This window comes from Camelina sativa, chromosome 17 (genome assembly GCF_030686135.1).
Source record: "Camelina sativa cultivar CO46 ecotype springtype chromosome 17, ASM3068613v1".
In the NCBI taxonomy this organism is placed as follows: Eukaryota; Viridiplantae; Streptophyta; class Magnoliopsida; order Brassicales; family Brassicaceae; genus Camelina; species Camelina sativa.
In genome coordinates this window covers 8889879-8911012 of record NC_141896.1, presented here as the reverse complement: position 1 = coordinate 8911012, position 21134 = coordinate 8889879, and the positions used below count along the sequence as shown (strand labels likewise).

Here is a 21134-nt window from a genome sequence, read left to right as displayed (position 1 = left end):
GGTTGTGATGAAGATATTTGCCAAGCACAAATTGTTTGCTAACAGGAAGAAGTGTCTGTTCGCTCAAGCTCAGGTGGATTACTTGGGGCACATCATTTCTGCTTCAGGCGTGTCTACTGATCCTACTAAGACTGCAGCTATGATGCGTTGGCCGAATCCGTGTTTAGTGAAAGAGCTACGGGGATTTTTGGGACTGACAGGCTATTACAAATGTTTTGTGCGTGGTTATGGGGTTATTGCTAGACCTTTGACGGAGTTGTTGCGGAAGGATAAGTTTGAATGGAGTGTGAAGGCTCAGGAGGCTTTTGATGCGTTGAAGCAGGCAATGTCTACAGCTCCGGTGCTAGCATTGCCAAACTTTTCAAAGGTGTTTGTAGTTGAGGCTGATGCTTCGGGTTATGGTCTGGGTGCCGTGTTAATGCAGGATAAGCGTCCCATTGCCTTCTTTAGTGTGGGGCTCTCTGCTCGCGAGCAGCTTAAACCAGTGTATGAAAGGGAACTCATGGCTATCGTTCTGGCTATTCAGAAGTGGAAGCATTACCTTATGGGGCGTCGTTTTACCGTGCACACTGACCAAAAGAGCCTTAAATTTTTGTTGGAGCAGCGTGAAGTGTCGATGGATGATCAAAAATGGTTGACCAAGCTTTTGCCTTATGACTTTGAAATCGTGTATAAAGCGGGTATAGACAACAAGGCGGCTGATGGGTTGTCTAGAATGGTTCAACCATCGTTGTGTGTGTCGCAGGTGGAATTGTTTGCTTTTACAGTCCCTGCGGTCCTGCAGCTTCAGGACTTTTTTAAGGAGATTGGTGAAGATGCTGTTCTACAACAGAGGATTCGCGAGTTTGATGACTTGCAGTTGGCTCAAAAGGGATATGTTCTTAAGGATGGCAAGTTATGGTATAAAGATAGGCTGGTGATACCTGCTAATTCTAAGTTCATACCTCTGCTCTTGGAGGTGTTTCATAACAGTCAGTTTGGAGGTCATTCGGGAGTTCTCAAGACTTTGAAGCGCATTCAACTTTCTTTCTATTGGCAGGGTATGTTGCGTGACGTTCAGAAGTTTGTGTCGGAATGTGCGATTTGTCAGACTCATAAGTCTTCCACACTTTCTCCAGCTGGGTTGCTACAACCTTTGCCTATTCCTCAGGCGGTGTGGACAGATGTGAACATGGACTTTGTCGAAGGGTTGCCCGCGTCTCAGGGTTATAATGCTATCTTGGTGGTGGTGGATCGTTTGAGCAAGTTTGGTCATTTCATTGGTTTGAAACATCCATTCTCTGCTTCGGATGTAGCTCAGAGTTTCGTGGCTGAGATTGTTCGTCTTCACGGGTTTCCTGCTTCGATTGTTTCAGATCGAGACCGTATTTTCTTAAGCCATTTCTGGAAGGATTGTTTCAAACTCGCGGGAACTAAGCTGAAATACAGCACTGCTTTTCACCCGCAGACTGATGGCCAAACTGAGGTACTCAATAGATGTTTGGAATCCTATTTACGTTGTTTTTCTTCTGCTCACCCTCGCACTTGGTATAAGTTCTTATCTTGGGCTGAGCTTTGGTACAACACGTCGTATCATACGGCATTGAAAACGACTCCTTTCAAGGTGTTTTATGGTCGTGATCCGCCTGTCTTGTTAGCGTATGAGCCGCATTCTACCCAGAACTTCGAGTTGGAGAAGATGTTGCAGGAACGAGATCGGATGTTGGTGGATATTAAGGCTCACTTAGTTCATGCACAACAGCTTATGAAGAACAATGCGGACAAGCATCGCCGGGATGTGACTTTTGCAGTGGATTCTTGGGTTTACTTGAAGTTGCGTCCATATCGTCAACACTCGGTTGTCAAACGCATTTGTCAGAAGCTGTCAGCCAAATACTTTGGTCCCTTTCAAGTCATGGCTCGTATTGGTCAGACCGCTTACAAGTTGCGCTTGCCGGATGGTTCGAAGATACACCCCGTGTTTCATGTGTCTCAGTTGAAGCAGGTGCTTGGCACGCATCATCAGGTTTTACCCTTGCCGGACACTTTTTCTGATGCTGGTGAGTTGATCCTGGAGCCTGCTGCTATACTGGAGACTTGTTACAATGATCACGGTGTGTGGGAAGCATTGGTTTCGTGGCATGGTTTACCTGCACATGAGAATTCGTGGGAACCGGTTCGTGAGTTGCAGAGGGAGTTTCCTGGTTTAAAGCTTGAGGACAAGCTTGATGTTGAAGAGGGGGTATTGATAAGCTCCACAGTGTGTACGTGCGAAAGAAGAAGTCAAGTAGAGCGGGCACGTGCGGAGGTCGTTAGAGATATTTTTTGCAGAATAAGTATAAAAGACTTGTTTGTTTGTTTACGGATTTTCATGTATGGTGTAAGACTTTCTCCTGCGTGAGAATTTGAGGGAGATAGATTCAGAGAATATGATGCTCTGATCTTCTCTTGTATACCGATACAGAACTCGTACTACTCAGAGTATTATTCAGAGAATTATTCAGAGTTACACTTCTCTAATCTAACATATTCTTATCATAAAAAGGTAGCTCAACCTTGGTATTTTGTTAAATTCTCTTATAAAATATGTCAGGAGAATCACTTTGGTCAACAATTCGAATGCATCAGCATCATAATAAACCTCTTAACAAGCTCCTTATATTAATCGCACAGGAAAAGATTGTCAGACCATGTAAATTATATTGCATATAGAGGTGTGAAAATGGATAAAGTTTCATGGATCAACTCAACTCAATCCAATCCATGAACCCTAATGACTTAACAAAATTTATCCTAGTGAGTTCATGAATAAAATAGTTTAATGAGTTAATTGGTTTAGTGGATCAAATGAATTGAATTGTAATGGGTAATAGTTAACCATTTAATCAATTAATTCTATTTTTATTGAGTCAAATATTTAAATCGGTTAAATATAACCAAAAATCTGTAAACCAATCAAAATGTATAAACTGATTAATGTTTAATTTTTTTTCCCAAAACAGCTTCATCGTGATTTGATCGGATCTTCACCGGCGTGAACCAGGCAGCTGGTTCGCCCCTCTCATCTCCGCCGGATCTTCGCCTGAGTTCAGGTTTATTTCTTCTCTCGTGCTCTCTCTCTCTCTCCCTCTCTCCGTCTGTCTTGGTGTCTTTGTCTCTCTCTCTCGGTCTCTTTGTCTCATGGGTTTGATTATTGATTTGATTTCTCCTTTAGTCATTGAAATCTCGAAGTGGGTTTTGATTTTTTTTTCTGGGTTTTGATATCTTAGAAACAAATTGACTCTGGGTTTTGATTTTTGGGTTTTGTTTTTTTCTGGGTTTTGATTTTTTGTCTGGGTTTTGATATCTTAGAATCGCTACTCTCGGTGTTTGTGTATCTATGTGGCTTGTTCTCTTGATTTGGGTTGTTAAACAAAAGATTGTAGTGACTGATTTGGGGTTTTTAAACTTGTTCTCGGTGATCATCATGTTTGATGGTGTATGTCAAGTTTTCAGCAATAATTGTATAGGAAATTGGATTGCTTGTTAGATTACTTGTGTTTGTTTTATTAATGTTCATTGTTTAGCTTCTTTGGATAATCGAGAAGACTATATATATATATGATGCCATGTCTAATGTTGCAAGAGAAGTTGACTTTTGGTAGACTCATCGAGCCTCTCCCTGAATAAAATGCTCCTGTTGCATATCCTCTTCGTTTAGACCAATGGCCTTGTTTGTCAAAAGACCAAATTAACTTGTGAATGGATGTCTGATTCAGGTTTGTGACAGGGAGAAGATGCTTTTTGTGCTTAATGGTGATTACCTGATTGCAGCCTCTTTAAAATCTATTGCTGATTTGATATCTCTCTCTCTCTGCACTTAATCTGAATGTGTCTTGGCGTATGAAATGCCTAGTTGCTCTATGACTGATTATAGACTAGGACATCATCCTCTATTTTTTCTTTCATAGACATAGTCGGCAGATTGATTTTGTTTGTCAGAGTAGTGAGAGTTTGCTTTGTGAATCATTGACTGGTTGATTCATAGGATAAAAAGTGTTGAACATGTACTATACTCGTATGCTTGTATGTGTTGTTGCTGTTTGATTGACTATACTCGTATGTGTTGTTGTTGAGTTGTCATTCTGATGTCATATTGATGTTCTTGCTTCTCATAAATTGTGGGGGTATATGATGCAGATGACAAGGACGAGACCATTGTTATACGAGAAAATCCAATGTCTAGTGGAATAGGAGGTTTCTACTTTCTACTCAAGTTGAAAGCTTGACTATGTTTTTGATATGATCGTGGCAAGCAAGGAGCCAGAGGCTGCAGAGCAACCGGAGGTGGTGGGAAGGATCACTCGTTCAAGAGCTAAGGAGATGGCCAAGGAAGCTCATTCTCTCATAGTTGACGGGTCATTCAACCTACCAAGGATCCAAGTCTTCAACATATCCACCCTGAAGACTTCACCCGGTAATGAGGACTAGGTAACTTAGGTGTGAAGTTTGTACTCTTTTTCCCATAGCTGAGTTTTGTCCCAATGGGTTTTCTCAGCATGGTTTTTAATGAGGCAAATGGATCACTACGTCGAGTTATCTAGAAATCATTACCAAAGTGGGAATAATTTACTTCTGTACTAGTTCAGCCGACTTCTGTACTACTACAGGTCGCCTAGACGTTTTGCTGTTTTTCTTATTTCCTTAAAACGTCTTGTTGTTTTGGTTATGCACTTCTTGTTGTTCAGAGTGTCGAGCCCTAGGGTGTTTAATACCCAAAGCTACGCCTCTTTTCTCTTTCAGCGAAGAAGTATGTTGTAAACACGTTTGTGAACTTTCTTCTCTCAATCCGATATCTTGAATGCGTTCTTGATTTCTGAGTTTCTTTACACGTTGTGAATTAGGAAACTCTTCTACCTGTTCGAATCCATCTCATCATTCAAAACACTTCTCACCATTGATTCATTGTTACTTGGTTCGATCATTACTTATATTCATTCACCAATCTCACTCGATCATCATCACCACCGAATCCACGTCGCCTATCACCTACCATCAGCCTTCATCAGAGTCCATTCCTAGGGGAGATCATATCATGTGGTATCAGAGCCAACTCTGTGCCAAGGCTAAGCGATTCTAAGAACCCTAATCTCTTGAGTTTTTGCTTAATTTCGTTTGTTTAGTTTTAGGGTTTGAAATTTTGAGTTTCGTTTGTGTCTAGATCGAATAGGGTTTAGTTTTTGAGTTGTTTCGAATTTAGACTGCAATTAGGGTTTAATTATTTGGAGTCTGTTCGTTATAGGGTTGGGTGTCGATCGATTCACTTGTGTTGTCGCTCGATACTAGGTCTGCAGTCGTGTGTTTTTCTTGTTTAAAATTCAGATTCTTGGAGTTTATTTTTGTTACTCATTCAAAGAACAAGTTACTGCGAGTTTCCTCTTTGATTTGCAGGTACAATGGAGCTATCTCCAGAAGCTATGGAAGCTTTGAATCAAGCCATGTCTAAGCAAATAGCAGAAGCAAACAAGTTAATGTCTACTCAGTTTCAGCAACAGATGGAGCAGCTCAGTAACAAGTTTGAGAAACAGTTCAAAGACATAGCTCAAGCATCTAGTGCTTCAGAACAGAGTTCTTCAGACCCGCCTAGTCCTAATGAAGCCCTTCGTTTAGCCAAAGGAATGGCTCATGTAGGAGCTTCTTCAAAGCATACACGGATCAGAACCGCTAAGTCACCTACTGGGGGAAGAGAGACTTGTTTCAATCAGAGGAGAAGCACTCAGGGTACAGAAAGAGAGCAACGCAGAACCGGCAGGGAACATACACGCCCACGACGAGCTGAACAAGTAGTTGGGCATCGAATCTACATTGAGTCAGATAGGGAGTATTCTGAAGAAGAAGAAGTTTCAGATCATAGTCAAGAGACAATGAGGAGAAACCGAAACAGAGATCATGGCAGGGATTATGATCCTTTGAGGCAGCAGCTGAAGCACCTTAAAATTCAGTATCCTTCTTTCCATGGAACCAATGATCCAGAAACTTATCTAGACTGGGAAAGGAAGATGGAGTCCAACTTTCAGGTTCAAGGTACTTTTGAGTTGAACAAGGTGAAGATAGCCATATCCGAATTCAATGGCTATGCTTTGTTGTGGTGGGAGCAGTTGGGGCTTACTAGACATCGACAGAGAGAGCCTGCTATCACTACATGGGAACAGTTAGTCACGCAGATGAGAAAGAAGTTTGTGCCTACACATTACCAGAGGGAGATTCTTAACAAGGAGGGCTGATCTAAGGGAAAGTGAAGACATGGTTATGTCGAGGTTTCTTGGGGGTTTAAACAGAGAGATTCAAGACAAGGTAGAGTTGCAGGACTATGAGGATGTGCAAGAAATGGTACATAAGGCAGAGCTGATTGAATCGCAGATCAAGAGAAAGGGAGTAAGGTCTACATTCACGCCTAACATGTCCAAGCCGAGGGAGTTCAGCAAACCCGCCTTCACCAAAGACAGCAAACCCGTGACAGTCACAGTCAAAGAGGAGGTAAAAACCGATTTCAAGCCCAAGAGTAGCACCTCTACAAGTCATATCAGGTGTTTCAAATGCCAAGGAATGGGGCATTATTCCAGAGACTGTCCAAACAAGAAAATGTTTCTTCTTCAAGAAGGAGGAGAGATTGTGCCAGTAGACAGTTCAGAGAGTGAATCAGAGTCTGAATTCTGTGAAGAAGGTGAACCAGCAGTCATGGGAGAGATGTTGGTAGCACGCAGAGCATTAAGTGTTCAGGTTCACCCAGATGATAGAGGACAGCGTGAGAACCTATTTCACACACGGTGTATGGTTCAAGACAAGGTCTGCACCTTGATCGTTGATGGTGGAAGCTGTACTAATGCAGCTAGTGAAGAGATGGTACAGAAGCTTAATCTTAAGACTACTTCACATCCAAGACCTTATCAGCTACAGTGGTTGAACAACAAGGGTGCTTTAACAGTTTCGCAGCAAGTAATGGTGAAACTAGCGATTGGGAAGTATGAGGATGAGCTGCTTTGTGATGTTATTCCAATGAAGTCAAGTCATATCCTTTTGGGAAGACCATGGCAGTTCGACAGAAGAGTGTTCCATGACGGTTACACCAACAAGAAAACGTTTGAGTTCAAAGGACGCAAGGTCACTCTTCTACCGCTTACACCCAGTGAAATCTACAAGGACCAGCTTCACATGAACCGCAAGGATACAGAGAAAGTGTCTCACAGCCTGTACATCAATCACAGCGAGTTCAACAAGCTATTTGATCCAGAGATGACCACATTCATGTTTGTGTACAAGGAAACACTCACCAGTACTAAGTCCGCAGGAGAGCTTCCACGCGAGATGATAGAGATTATAGAGGAGTATAAGGATGTGTTTCCAGAAGAGATACCTCCAGGCTTACCTCCAATTCGTGGGATAGAGCATCAGATTGATTTGGTACCAGGTTCAGCTTTACCGAACAGACCAGCTTACAGAACTAATCCAGTAGAAACTAAAGAGCTTCAGAAGCAAGTAGAGGAGCTGATGAGCAAGGGACACATCAGAGAGAGTCTCAGTCCATGTGCAGTACCAGTTTTGCTTGTACCTAAGAAAGATGGATCATGGAGGATGTGTGTTGACTGCAGAGCTATTAACAATATCACAGTGAAGTACAGACACCCAATTCCGAGATTAGATGACATGTTGGATGAGTTATGTGGATCAACAGTCTTCTCAAAGATAGATTTGAAGAGTGGGTATCATCAGATCAGAATGAAGGAAGGAGATGAATGGAAAACAGCTTTCAAGACCAAGCAAGGGCTCTACGAATGGCTAGTCATGCCGTTTGGTCTCACCAATGCTCCTAGCACCTTCATGCCCTTAATGAATCATGCCCTCAGACCGTTCATAGGCATCTTTGTGGTTGTGTATTTCGACGACATACTCATCTACAGTAAAGGTCTAGAAGAACACTTAGAACACATCCGCCAAGTTCTAAATGTTCTTCGTTCTCAATCCCTCTTTGCTAATTTTTCTAAATGTTCATTCTGTACTACTGAGGTTGTTTTTCTAGGTTTTGTTGTCAGTGCAGAAGGAGTTAGAGTGGACGATGAGAAGGTCAAGGCTATCAAGGAGTGGCCAACACCCAAAAACGTGGCAGAAGTCAGGAGCTTTCATGGACTAGCAGGCTTCTACAGGCGATTTGTGCAAGACTTCAGTACTATTGCAGCGCCACTTACAGAAGTTGTCAAGAAGGATGTAGGATTCAGATGGGAGGAAGCACAAGAGAAGGCGTTTTCAACCTTAAAAGAGAAGCTTATCTCTGCCCCTATTCTCTTACTTCCTGATTTTATGAAAACTTTTGAGATTGAATGTGATGCTTCCGGAGTGGGTATAGGAGCTGTTTTGATGCAGGATAGGAAACCAGTAGCTTACTTCAGTGAAAAGCTAGGAGGATCAACGTTGAACTATCCTACATATGACAAGGAGCTGTATGCTTTGGTTAGAGCTCTTCAAACGTGGCAGCATTACTTGTGGCCCAAGGAGTTCGTTATTCACACTGATCATGAGTCCCTGAAGCATCTCAAAGGACAACAGAAGCTCAACAAGAGACATGCCAGATGGATGGAGTTCATAGAGACTTTTCCCTACACGGTTAAGTACAAGAAAGGTAAAGATAATGTAGTTGCAGATGCATTATCCAGGAGGTACACTCTCATTTCTACTTTGTCTTCTAAGCTTGAAGGTTTTAGGGAGATAGTAGAACTTTATGAGACTGACATCGATTTTGCTGAGAGCTATGGCAAATGCCTTAAGTTTGCTTTTGAAAACTATTATAGGCAGGATGGATATCTGTTCTTTAAAGACCGATTGTGCATACCAAGAGGATCCATGAGGGAGCTGCTGGTCAGAGAAGCTCACGGAGGTGGACTAGCTGGGCATTTCGGAGTATCAAAGACTCTACTTGGACTGCAAGAACACTTCTATTGGCCTCAAATGAAGAAAGACGTGGAAAAGGTTTGTTCTAGGTGCCATATCTGCAAAATGGCGAAGGGTAAGGTACAGCCTCACGGCTTGTACACTCCTCTACCGATTCCTTCTCAACCTTGGACTCATATTTCTATGGACTTTGTTCTTGGCTTACCTCGAACCAGAAATGGTAGAGATTCTATTTTTGTTGTGGTTGACAGGTTTAGCAAGATGGCTCACTTCATTGCAAGTCACAAGACGGACGATGCTGTTACTGTAGCTAACTTGTTTTTCAGGGAAGTAGTACGCCTACATGGAATGCCTCAAGTAATTGTTTCAGACCGAGATACCAAGTTTCTAGGACACTTCTGGAGGACGTTATGGGCTAAACTAGGAACCAAGCTTTCATTCTCAACCACATGTCACCCGCAAACAGATGGACAAACCGAAGTGGTGAACAGGACGCTATCTGCACTCCTCAGAACTTTAGTGAAAAGCAACCTCAAGTCATGGGAAGAATGTCTACCACATGTGGAGTTCGCATACAATCATGCTAAGCATTCTGCTACCTTATTTTCTCCTTTTGAAATTGTTTATGGTTTTAATCCACAATCACCTCTAGACTTGATTCCTTTACCTTTAAGTGTGAAGTGTAGCTTTGATGGCAAAGAAAAGGCTGAACAGGTGAGGAGGATACATGCTAAAGCTAAGGAGAATATAGAGAAAAGGACCAAGCAATATGAGAAGCATGCGAACAAGGGGAGAAAGGAGCTCATTTTCGAAAAAGGAGACTTAGTATGGGTTCATTTACGCAAGGATAGGTTCCCAGACGAAAGGAAGAGCAAGCTTCTACCACGAGCTGATGGTCCATTTGAAGTCATCAAGAGGATCAATGACAATGCATATCAGCTTGATCTACAAGGTAAGTATACCATATCATCAACATTCAATGTTTCTGACTTGCTCCCTTATTATGCAGATTCCGATTTGAGGACAAATCCTTTTGAAGAGGGGGAGGATGATATGATCGTGGCAAGCAAGGAGCCAGAGGCTGCAGAGCAACCGGAGGTGGTGGGAAGGATCACTCGTTCAAGAGCTAAGGAGATGGCCAAGAAAGCTCATTCTCTCATAGTTGACGGGTCATTCAACCTACCAAGGATCCAAGTCTTCAACATATCCACCCTGAAGACTTCACCCGGTAATGAGGACTAGGTAACTTAGGTGTGAAGTTTGTACTCTTTTTCCCATAGCTGAGTTTTGTCCCAATGGGTTTTCTCAGCATGGTTTTTAATGAGGCAAATGGATCACTACGTCGAGTTATCTAGAAATCATTACCAAAGGGGGAATAATTTACTTCTGTACTAGTTCAGCCGACTTCTGTACTACTACAGGTCGCCTAGACGTTTTGCTGTTTTTCTTATTTCCTTAAAACGTCTTGTTGTTTTGGTTATGCACTTCTTGTTGTTCAGAGTGTCGAGCCCTAGGGTGTTTAAAACCCAAAGCTACGCCTCTTTTCTCTTTCAGCGAAGAAGTATGTTGTAAACACGTTTGTGAACTTTCTTCTCTCAATCCGATATCTTGAATGCGTTCTTGATTTCTGAGTTTCTTTACACGTTGTGAATTAGGAAACTCTTCTACCTGTTCGAATCCATCTCATCATTCAAAACACTTCTCACCATTGATTCATTGTTACTTGGTTCGATCATTACTTATATTCATTCACCAATCTCACTCGATCATCATCACCACAGAATCCACGTCGCCTATCACCTACCATCAGCCTTCATCAGAGTCCATTCCTAGGGGAGATCATATCAGTTTTACACTAAATACATTTATCTTTATCGATTCTACCTTGGTTTATGTCGGGATTGTGACATGTGTTTGAGATATGATTGAACCGATTCAAGAGAACTTTTTCTTTTTCTTTTGTGTGTAAAACAGCATTGATAATGTAATTTGTTGAGTTAACCATTTAACCTATGAACTCATTTAATCTAAACTCATTAGGTAATGAGTTGAGTTAATCATTTTGACACCTCTAACTGCATACATACCAAAAAAAGAGTCTTTAATTAGTAGTACTTACTGTATATTTCTCTGTTTATAGCCTAGATTATCTCTGCTCTGTTTCTCTTTTACATCTTCTTTTTCTTCCAACTAATCCACTCGCTTAAGAACTTCTTTATCCAATTTTGAGAATTAACTTTTGTTGTTTTCTGTTATCATCATAGTCTACTAAGAATTTCCTAAGTCTCAAATCCCACATTTTGCTACTATTTTTTTGTCTTAGCTTTGGTAATCCGAGAAATGCTCTTGTTCATTTCACTGTGGCTCGTTGTTCTCACTGGAATTGAGAAATACATGAACTAAGGTAATTAACGTATAACTGTGTATAAGAGAACCTATGGAAATTAACATATAGAACTGAATAAATGAAAACTATAAAGTGAAATTTTTCTAAGTTGCCAAACAAAAGCTTGAGAAAAACCAACAATTTTATTTATTTAAAGCATACTGTTTCTTAGACTAGATATAATATATGAGATCAAGGAAACAGGTTTCCCTGAGTCAGTTAGAGAGATCTATTTACAGCATCAACATGATTACTTATTATAGATAATAATAATATATTCGGATGCTGCGCAGTGGTCTCGTCATTGTAACTAGTTGTCTTGGAAGGTGAAATCGGGCAAGTTGTTCTCAGTCAATTGACCATTCTCCTCCCGGTACCTCTCGAAGATCTTCACTTCCCCAGTGCGTATCACAACCAATGCAGTCGTACTTGTTGTTCCATATCGTTGCATTCCAAGCGCACGCTGAATTGAAACGAAAAGAAAGAGATTAACTAATAAATGATGGAGAGGATGAACCATAAAAAACGGTAGATCAAATGTCTTACATCTAAATCAGGATGGTTAGCCATTTCTTCCACAAACACCGTTTCTTGACCTTCTCCCACAGGACTCAACATATAGTTGCTAGCAAACTCATTAAGCTGTGGTAGTGGATCGTTTCCCAAATGACCAATCATCTGAGTAAATCGGTCTCTCAGGAATGTATCCTGCAAAAACAAAAACAAAAAGAGGGTTTGAAGGAGCTAAACGAATAAGATTTTTGACAAAAAAAAAAAAAGAATACCCTGTAGTTATTAGTTACAGCAAGTGATTACCCTAACAGCGATTTCGGAATCGAGACCGTGGAGAGGAGAAAGTGTATGCACACCAGACGGAAGGATTCCTATCATGACATTCGGCTCATCTTTCTCAGGTTTCCTGATATGAACCATTGAATTCGAAGCCATGTCTGCGACAATAAGGCTATAGGACAACTTATTTTGTATATCCCTTTCACGCTGTACATTAACGGCAAACTCCCAAGGACTCATATTGCTCTGAATCAAACAAATAATAAACCCCGTGATCAATATCCCAAATATGTCTAGAAATATTAACGAAAAGCAAAATATGCAACAACAAAAAAACGAAACCTCCAAGAAGGCAGAGGGGTAAAACTCGGAGCCGCGGAATGGAACAATGTCGTCATCAAGCAACGTTCTACTCATGAGAAACGCGACTCGGCCTCGTTTAGAAATAGCGAACCACGTCCCCTTGCTATCTTCGTACCGACCACTCAAAATATGGCCATCCCAAGATGCCTTACTTATGACCCTGTTATTAAGTAAGCCATCAGATGAGACAGAGTCTTAGAAATAAAAAGTCATCAACATTATTATTAACGTACGTACGACGTCAAAACAAAGAAGAAACGTCTTGAATGAATTTTTAAAACTTGCCTGTTTCCCCAATTGTCTCTGTTCATCACAAGCGTAAGTTGGTTGTTGCCTTCCCTTGCCCAGTTGAATGCTACGATCCCCATTTTTCTCTGTTTCTTGTAGAAAGAATATAAACAATGATGTTGCTTATATAGCCGAGACAATCTCCTTTACTTTTCTCTTCTCCCTCTTTTCTGTTTAACAGTCACCATCATAGTCCTAGGAAGCGTGTCAAAATTTCTACAATTTTCACAAGTAATTCCTTTTTAGGCTCTCTAGCTTTTTCTTTCTGTTGGAAGAACGAGCCCTCTGTATGGTGGAAAGAACGATGGAGAATTAATTAGTTATTTTTTACTATACTAAGAAAATACAATGAATTTGGTCTTAGCTTAACTTGCTTTGGTGGTAGTTCGATCCTAGAAGGAGGAGTCATGTGTGTATGTGAAACAACTTAGTAGAACTACTCTTGTTTAACTAATTTCCCCTCAATTTTCGATTCCAACTTCTCAAACAATCTAAATACGATGATTTGCGATTTTTCCGACGGAGAATGATAAGGAAGAGAGACGACTTCTCTTGGGATGCATAGGTTGGAAGAAGCGACAAGGATGGAAGAACGGTGAGCACAATGAATGTCTCTAGTAAGGTACATACTTATAAACATGAAAGTTCCCCTTCTTTACGAATAAGTTTGTGGGATCAAATGGTAAAAGGTTTGTTTGGAAACATTGATGTACCACGGTTCGATCCCTGGTTAGTACAATTTTGTTTTTAAAAATAAATTACAACACCAAGTCGTTTTGATATATGATGCGTGAACTAAACGCCTATTACGAAACGACGTAGTTTCATTAAAATTAATTTTTTTGAAAACTTAACTATCTAAATGATTCGAACCGGTGACCTCAAGGAACACTTGCTCGACTCATTACCAAATGTGCTATAACACATCTCCACGTAATTAGACACATACGTATATATATAGCTCCTTTTATATTCTTCTTCTTCCCAAAAATTTGAGAGAGAGAAAGCTTCTGTAAAATATTCCGACAACTTTTGGAGTCGGGTTTTTTTGTTTCCGGCTAAGTTCGGTTTTAACTCTCGCTTCGATGCGAGTTCTTCTTAGTTCTTATGGCTAACCTTTTTGTTTTTCTTTCCCTTTTGCAGATCCAGTTAGATCTCTTTCAAGATGAAGAGGTCAAAGCCGAGTTGTGATTCAGAGGTTTCGAATCATCGGATTGCTCGATTCCAATCAAGAGGAGAGTAAATCATCATACCTCCTGTTTGAGCCGTTTGTTTGGCAAAGGATGATGGTTTCTCCTTGAGCTTGTAAATCGTGATGAGTGAAATTCAGTGGCAGGTGAAGAACGGATTAGGAGAGCGTGTTTTGCGACTAGTCTGACAATCTCACCTTCTCATGTCTTCTGGAGATTAACGAATCTGAAGCTTCAAATTCTCTGTTCTTCATACTCGGATAATCACTGCAAAAGGCCTTTGGTGTATGGAGTCAAAAGCTGGAATCTGATGGATCCTCGAGGTTGATAAGGCGATTTCCTCGCCGGAAAATTTTCAGATCTGGTCGGTTTTCAGCTCCGGTGTGAACGGCGGTGATCGTGTGTTCTTTCGCACACCTTATCGATTTACACGTGTTGCATATGTGTCACTTTCTAACCCATGTGGTTTCGGTTGTAATGTTTTATTGGGTCAATTGGGCTTCATGGACTCCTTCCCATTGTAACCCTTTTTGGGTTTTAAACTTTTAATGAAAAAAAGTTGACGAAAAAAAAATATATTCTTCTTCTTCCCATTGATAGAAGGAAACAAATCCGCAGAGACAAAGAGATTTCATTGACAAAGAAGTAAATAAACCAAGAACTGTCATTGATTCGCCTTTTTGTTTAATGTCTGCTCCGTCCTCATCTCATCTAAGAGACCTGTAAAATTGGTGGAGTGGAGAATTCATATTTCTGCTTTTGTAAAATTGGGCCGTTTTCAACTTTTCATATTGTCTCAACTTGGGTATTGATTCAAGGGGGTTTTAGGTGTTTAATTTTTGCTAAATTGTGTAAACTATTTGATTCGTTGAGCTTTGACGATGCTTCCTTGGTTAGGAAACTAAACTGGTTTTTCTTATAAATGGTTCGTCGAGTCTAAGTCATCAATGACGTATGGTCCCACATGGTTTTTAATTGCTGACTTAGACTAAACGACTGTGTTTTACAGGACGACGTAGTTTCATCAAAAAAATGTCTAACCAAGCTAGCCCTGGCCCCGAACTCGAAAATCCGATCCAAACCCGTATCCGAACGGGTACCCGAACATAACCTTACCCAATGCAAAATATTCACTAGTGGTAGTCAAACCCTCTACCTTATGCATTAAAGGGGTGCATTGTAACCATTTTGCCACTTTAATATCTCTGGCTGATATTAAAACCTGAAGTATTTAGTTATTACTAGATACAATTTTCCTCACAATCTATAACATTATGTGAAATTTTAGATATAAGAGGTTATAATTATTTTACTAGGTAATCACCCGTGCTGTTGTACGGGATAAATTTTTTTTTGAATATTACATTTGTAAATATATTTATTTAGTATAAGATTTATAATACAAACTTATATTGTATCAAGTTTATGAAAGTTTAAATTATTAATCGTTTCACCATAAATCTTAGACTGACATGATGGCGGATCTGGATCGAATGTGAACCAAATTAGTAAAGGTAGAGTGTTTGTAACTTCTGAATGTGATTTATGGTGAACTGGTGGAAGTGATGAAGATAGAAAAATCATATATATAGGGGTTAGGCCTGGGCAAATAAACCGAACCCGACCAAAAAATACCCGAACCAAATCTGTCTAAATAACCAATAGTTTTTGTTTTCAAATAACCACGGGTATCGGGTATTACCCGAACCGAACCCGAGGAACCGAAGATACCTGTTTATATCCGAGAACAATTATACATGATATCATACTATCACATATGATTTGATTTCATAAAACCGTTTGCCTTAATCTCCCTCTTCGAATCCTTGTGAATTGTTTTGCGAGACATGGTATGCTCAATTTCATTTGTTTAAGATTTCATGGTATGCTCAGTTTCAGTTGTTTAAAGTTTAGTTCATTGTTTCTTGTTGAATTTGTTAGATTATACAACTGTTTGTAAAGTTATATTTCAAGTTTTTCGGGTTTTGTGGGTACATTTCAGGTTTTTATGGGTACTTATATGTTTGAGTAGGTACTATCCATAACCAAATAAAATTTGGATACATTACAAGTTTCTTAAAGTCAGTACCCAAATAATCCAAATCCGATAGGAACCGAACCTGAACCCAACCCAAAATTATATAAACACCTGTTCGGATCCTATATTAGTAAACCCGAAAAACCCAAACTCGAATTACCCGAATCTGAACCCGACCCGAACACCCAAATGCCTAGGCCTAATAGGGGTAGTAAGTCTAATGAGGGTTTATGTTTTAATTTTTAAAAAGATTCACTTCCCTCCAAGTAAATTATTTCGATTGAAAAAGAAAATCTTAGATTAGGTAAGTGATTTTTATGCGCAATTACACTATAAACAACAACCCTAAATGGGCCATTACGGCCCAAATAATTTATCCATTACACTTTCGGCACGTGCGAGTTCACACACATGTAGAAGAGTTTTTTTGGTATTTATTAATTATAAATTTTAATTATTTATTAATATAAAAAAAAACTTAAAGAAAACACAAAACCAAACGCCTGTCTAGGAGGAGAAAGAGAAAGGGGGAAGAGAGAGAGAGAAGAGAGAGAGAGAGAGAGAGAGAGAGAGAAGAGAGAGAAAGAGGGAGAGAGAGAGAGAAGAGAGAGAGAGAGAGAGAGAGAGAGAGAGAGAAAAAATGGGTGAGGTAGCAGATACAATGACGAAGAAGAAGAAGAAAGGGAGGCCATCTCTATTAGACCTTCAAAAGCGAGCTATCAAACAGCAACAATTACAACAACAGCAACAACATCGCAATCAAGATGACCAGCACCACCAGAACCAACACCATAGATCCGGTTCGAAAAACCCTAATTCTCTCAATCACGCACCCAACTCCGCCTCCCGATCCAAACGGCGGAACCCTAATTCAAACGGAGATTCGCCCTGGATCAAAGACGAAGACGACAACAACATAGAAGACAACGACGACGACGAGCGGCGTGAGAAGAAACACAAGCTTTTACATGGATTGAACTCTCATCATCAGTCTCATCGACATTCTCCTAATTCCCACCAATCGGATCTGAATCTCGACGAGACTCCCGAGGCTTCCTTCAAATTCAGCGGCGGATCTATTCACACGGTAGAGATAAAATTGAATTGAATTCAGATCGAATTAGTTTTTTTAAAAAAAATTTCCCCCAAAATTGATTTTGATTTATGAATAATTTCGCGCGTTTGGTAGTAGTAGTGTATTGTTCGTCTCTTCTCTGATTTTTGAGTGAGTGGGAGAGATTGAGAGTTTGTTTGACTGAGTCATCTGTTTTTTCTCCCTTCTTTGTTGTGTTTTTTTTTTTTTTTTTTTCAATTGGTGGAGTGGAGAATTGATAATTTTGCTTTTCTGTAAATTAAAATTTCCCCTTTTCTTTTTTGTCTTAAGCTAAGAAAATTCTTGTGTGTGTGTTTAATCAGTTTTTATTCTCTCTGCTTTTAATTTTGGAGAATTTATGTGTAGATATATTATTATAATAGTATTTGATTTTACTGGTAATTAAAATCCGTAGATTACATCTCTGAATTAAAGATGCACCTGCACTGAAACTGAGAACTGAAACTAATCGTGTCCGAAACAAGTTTCGATTTGTCTTTTCCTTAAACTACCATCAGTTTCTTAGTATGTTGTGTCCGTTGGTTATTTTACTTTATGCTTAAAACATGAACATTGGAACACATACTGATGATCTGTTTTAATCCTTGCAGGGAGAAAAGGCTTCGAAAGCGACAGACATTCTTCAAGGTATAAAAACTCTTCTTTTTTTTATATATATTTAATCCTTGGAAAAGGCAATTAAAACCTGAGAAAAAATTCGTACGAGGATAAAAGCGAGGATTTTTTCTGATGCTGGGAAGCGATTAAATTATTAACTTTTTTATATATTTTTGGGTTTACATGTGGATAGGGTCTCCCGTGGAGTCAGGTCCCACTACACCTTTGCCAGACAAAAAGTTGTTGGTGTTCATCCTCGATAGACTTCAAAAGTATATATGCTTGCTCATTCCCCCCTTCCTTCTCTGTCATTTTTGGTTTTAAGAGCAACTGGGTTTCTGATTGTTGTTGTTGTTGTTGTTTTTACTAAACACTTGAAGGAAGGATACTTATGGCGTTTACTCTGACCCTGTTGATCCTGAGGAGGTGAAAAACTCCTTCCTTTACTCCCTTTTGTTGTTGATGTTAAAGCTTCTTGTTTTTCAGTTTGACTTATCTGCGTTTCGTTATTTTTTTTACAGCTTCCTGATTATCACGAGATTATCACGAATCCCATGGATTTTAGCACTGTGCGGAAGAAACTAGACTCTGGTGCATATGCCAGTTTAGAACAATTTGAGGTATCTTTTTGTTCTTTTTGAGTCCACTTTGGACTCTTCCTCTATGCTTCTCCTTCCATGTGTTCGAGAGTTGGTTCCGCATTTGATAGCTAGAAAGTTTTGTTGCGCGGCATCTTCATTTCAAAACTTTTCGTACGGCCTCTTATGTTTTCTTTATGGAGAGCTATTGCTTGATGTTGTTTGCGTGCATTTCTTCATGAGACTGCTAACCAATGAAGATAGATACTTGTAGTATATGGTGCACACCTAAGGCTGTTTCAAAAGTTGTGCTTAACGCAAAGTAACCGTTGATTTGTTTAGACTCAAATTGTCTCCCAGTTTGCGTATATGTGAATTTGTGAGGAGGTTATTGGTGTTAGAACAGCTTGCTCTCTGATAAATAACGCTTCTCTCCCTGTTCTTTATACCTTTCTCTGATAGATAACGTTTCTGGCTCTGTTCTTTTTGCAGAGAGATGTGTTTTTAATATGTACAAATGCAATGGAATACAATTCATCAGACACTGTATATTATCGACAGGTATGTCCTAGATTCTGATTGTTATGTTTTTAGCTATTCTTGTTCTGATATTTTCGTTCCAAGTTTATGAAAATAGTGTGTGATTTGGCTTATTATAGGCACGAGCTATACAAGAGTTGGCGAAAAAAGACTTTGAGAATTTAAGGCAAGACAGTGATGATGAAGAACCACAAAGCTCACAACAGCAGCAGCAACAGCCAAAAGTTGCCAGAAGAGGACGTCCTCCGAAGAAACAGCCTGAACCATCTTCCATTGACCGTACTGCTTCTGAAATATCAGCTGATACGCTTGGAGGAGGAGATAGCTCTAATAAATTTTCTGCTGCTTACAATCTAAGAAAGGCGCCTCCATATAAGTTCCGTCAAGCAGAATCGTCAGTTAGAATCAATCATAACAGCGAGACTCAAAGTGGTTGGTCCATAGATTGGGAGAACGAGTTTCCATGTAATACAATCTCTTGCCTTTGCTCTCTCTCTGCCTTCTTTCAGTATTATTTTTATTTGCCAATATGAAAGCATCTTCTTGGTTTCTCTGTAGCTTCGGTTGTGAAGGCGGTTAACAAGTACGGAATGAAACATTTCAATGTTGATGATAACAGACGTGATACCTACAACCACCTCTCGACTTCTTCCCAAGAACCATCCGTCTTGACAACGCTTGAAGACGAGTTAAAACAGTTGATTCCAGTACGTAATTGCCAAACACTATTTTAGCAGTTTTTGTATATAGAAAACAAGAGTCTGATGATCATTGTTTTTCTTTATTCATCAGGTTGGCTTAAACACTGAGTACGGTTACGCTAGGAGTCTAGCACGATTCGCTGCAAATCTTGGTCCTGTTGCCTGGAAAGTTGCATCGAGGAGAATCGAGACAGTATTACCACCTGGAATCAAATTTGGTCTAGGTTGGGTTGGAGAGAACCCAGCAGGACCTGAAGAAGATGATAATTCTCAAAAACAAAACTTAGTAATGTCGTCGGGGAAACAAAAGTGTTCTAATGACTTAGCGTCTGATGATCATTCCAACAGAATCCTGTCTCCAACCGCTTCAGTCTCGAGCGCTTTCATAGGAAACAGACATTCTTCTTCTCAAACCATCGAAGAGACCGCACCACCACCCGCTCGTGTCTTGAATCCGGAAACTGATCACCCATCAACCTCCTCCTCTCGTCAGGCTGGACCGCTGATCAAACTCGAGAACAGCAACGGCCTCATCCGCGGATTCGGTGGATTCAGCCATAATGCAAATCAGATGCTAGGAACTGCGAGACAACAACAACAACAACAAGAAGAAGGAAACGTAAGCAACGAGGCCACACAGAGCTCGCAGCAACAACAAGGGTTGATGTTTCCTTACACCAAACAGGAATTTCACCGGTTTCCGCCGGACCTTAACGCTAGGCTAGTATCACCGAACTCCCCGGGCTCTAATCAGCAGACAGGTTCGTCCCCATCGCAGCATCCGGATCTGGCATTACAGCTCTGAAGATGAATATATGGGATATTTGAAAGAAGAAGAAGAAGAAGAAGAGGCATTTTTCCATTTGGCTATCTCAGCCATATATTTTCTGGTATGAAAATCTTGTGGAGAGTCATGGCTTCATTATTTGTTGTGACTTGTGACATGAAAATATATATGGGACAGTCTCTCCTATTGTACAGATTGTTGCAACTTCCATATAATTTTTTTAGGGGTAAAAAGAGAAGAAAAAACAAAAGAAAAACCACAGGAGTCAGTGCAGGCTGTAGAATATATATAATTTATAGTTTTAATTTTTTTTCCTGAATTTTTCAGATATATATTTTCGTTATTTTTTTTAATGGCGATAAAAAGAAGATGAAACAACAGTATTGTTAGATTTGTCATGTGTACTTTAGCATTTGACTTTTTGTAAGAGTTGTCAGTTTCTTTCTTGAATACTTTTTGCCGGCTTCGACTTTCAAGTTCCTCGGTAATGGGAACTTCTGATTGTTTCTGTAAGATACTTTACAATACGATTATGTTGGCAAAAGATGAGTGGAATCACCTGAAAATTTGATAAACGGGATTAATGTATTATCAAAAATTAGTTGAAATAAGTTTACAAATATATATATAGTCATGTCACATGTGTTTAATCAAATCAGGAGCATAGTAAACAAATAAGCCGACTAAAATCATCTACACTACACATCTACATTATTTCACATTTAGAAATTTAAAAATTATTATAACTCATTAAATACATATCAAGGTGTTCGTCTACGTACCTTCAATAGTGGTTGAATTTTGTCAAGAGGGAGAGGGGGGCTCACGCGTCACGGGATTTACATGACCGTCTTTGTTT

At 39.8% G+C, this 21134-nt stretch overlaps 2 protein-coding genes across 2 annotated transcripts; one reads left to right on the top strand and one right to left on the bottom strand.

Annotated features, from left to right (window-relative positions):
• Positions 1-11411: 11411 nt before the first annotated feature.
• On the bottom strand, positions 11412-12900 carry LOC104756422 (uncharacterized). The gene is made up of 5 exons (XM_010479015.3): positions 12728-12900; positions 12422-12602; positions 12104-12325; positions 11834-11995; positions 11412-11750 (listed from the first exon to the last, which is right to left on the bottom strand). The coding sequence occupies exons 1-5, from the start codon at positions 12808-12810 to the stop codon at positions 11598-11600; spliced, it is 801 nt and encodes a 266-aa protein (XP_010477317.1). The 5' UTR covers positions 12811-12900; the 3' UTR covers positions 11412-11597.
• Positions 12901-16421: 3521 nt separating this feature from the next.
• Positions 16422-20594, top strand: LOC104756421 (uncharacterized). Its single transcript, XM_010479014.2, has 9 exons — positions 16422-17045; positions 17663-17699; positions 17863-17941; positions 18050-18095; positions 18191-18289; positions 18740-18808; positions 18907-19252; positions 19346-19494; positions 19580-20594. Exons 1-9 carry the CDS (start codon positions 16599-16601, stop codon positions 20291-20293), a joined length of 1986 nt encoding a protein of 661 aa, XP_010477316.1. The 5' UTR covers positions 16422-16598; the 3' UTR covers positions 20294-20594.
• The last annotated feature ends 540 nt before the right edge of the window (positions 20595-21134 follow it).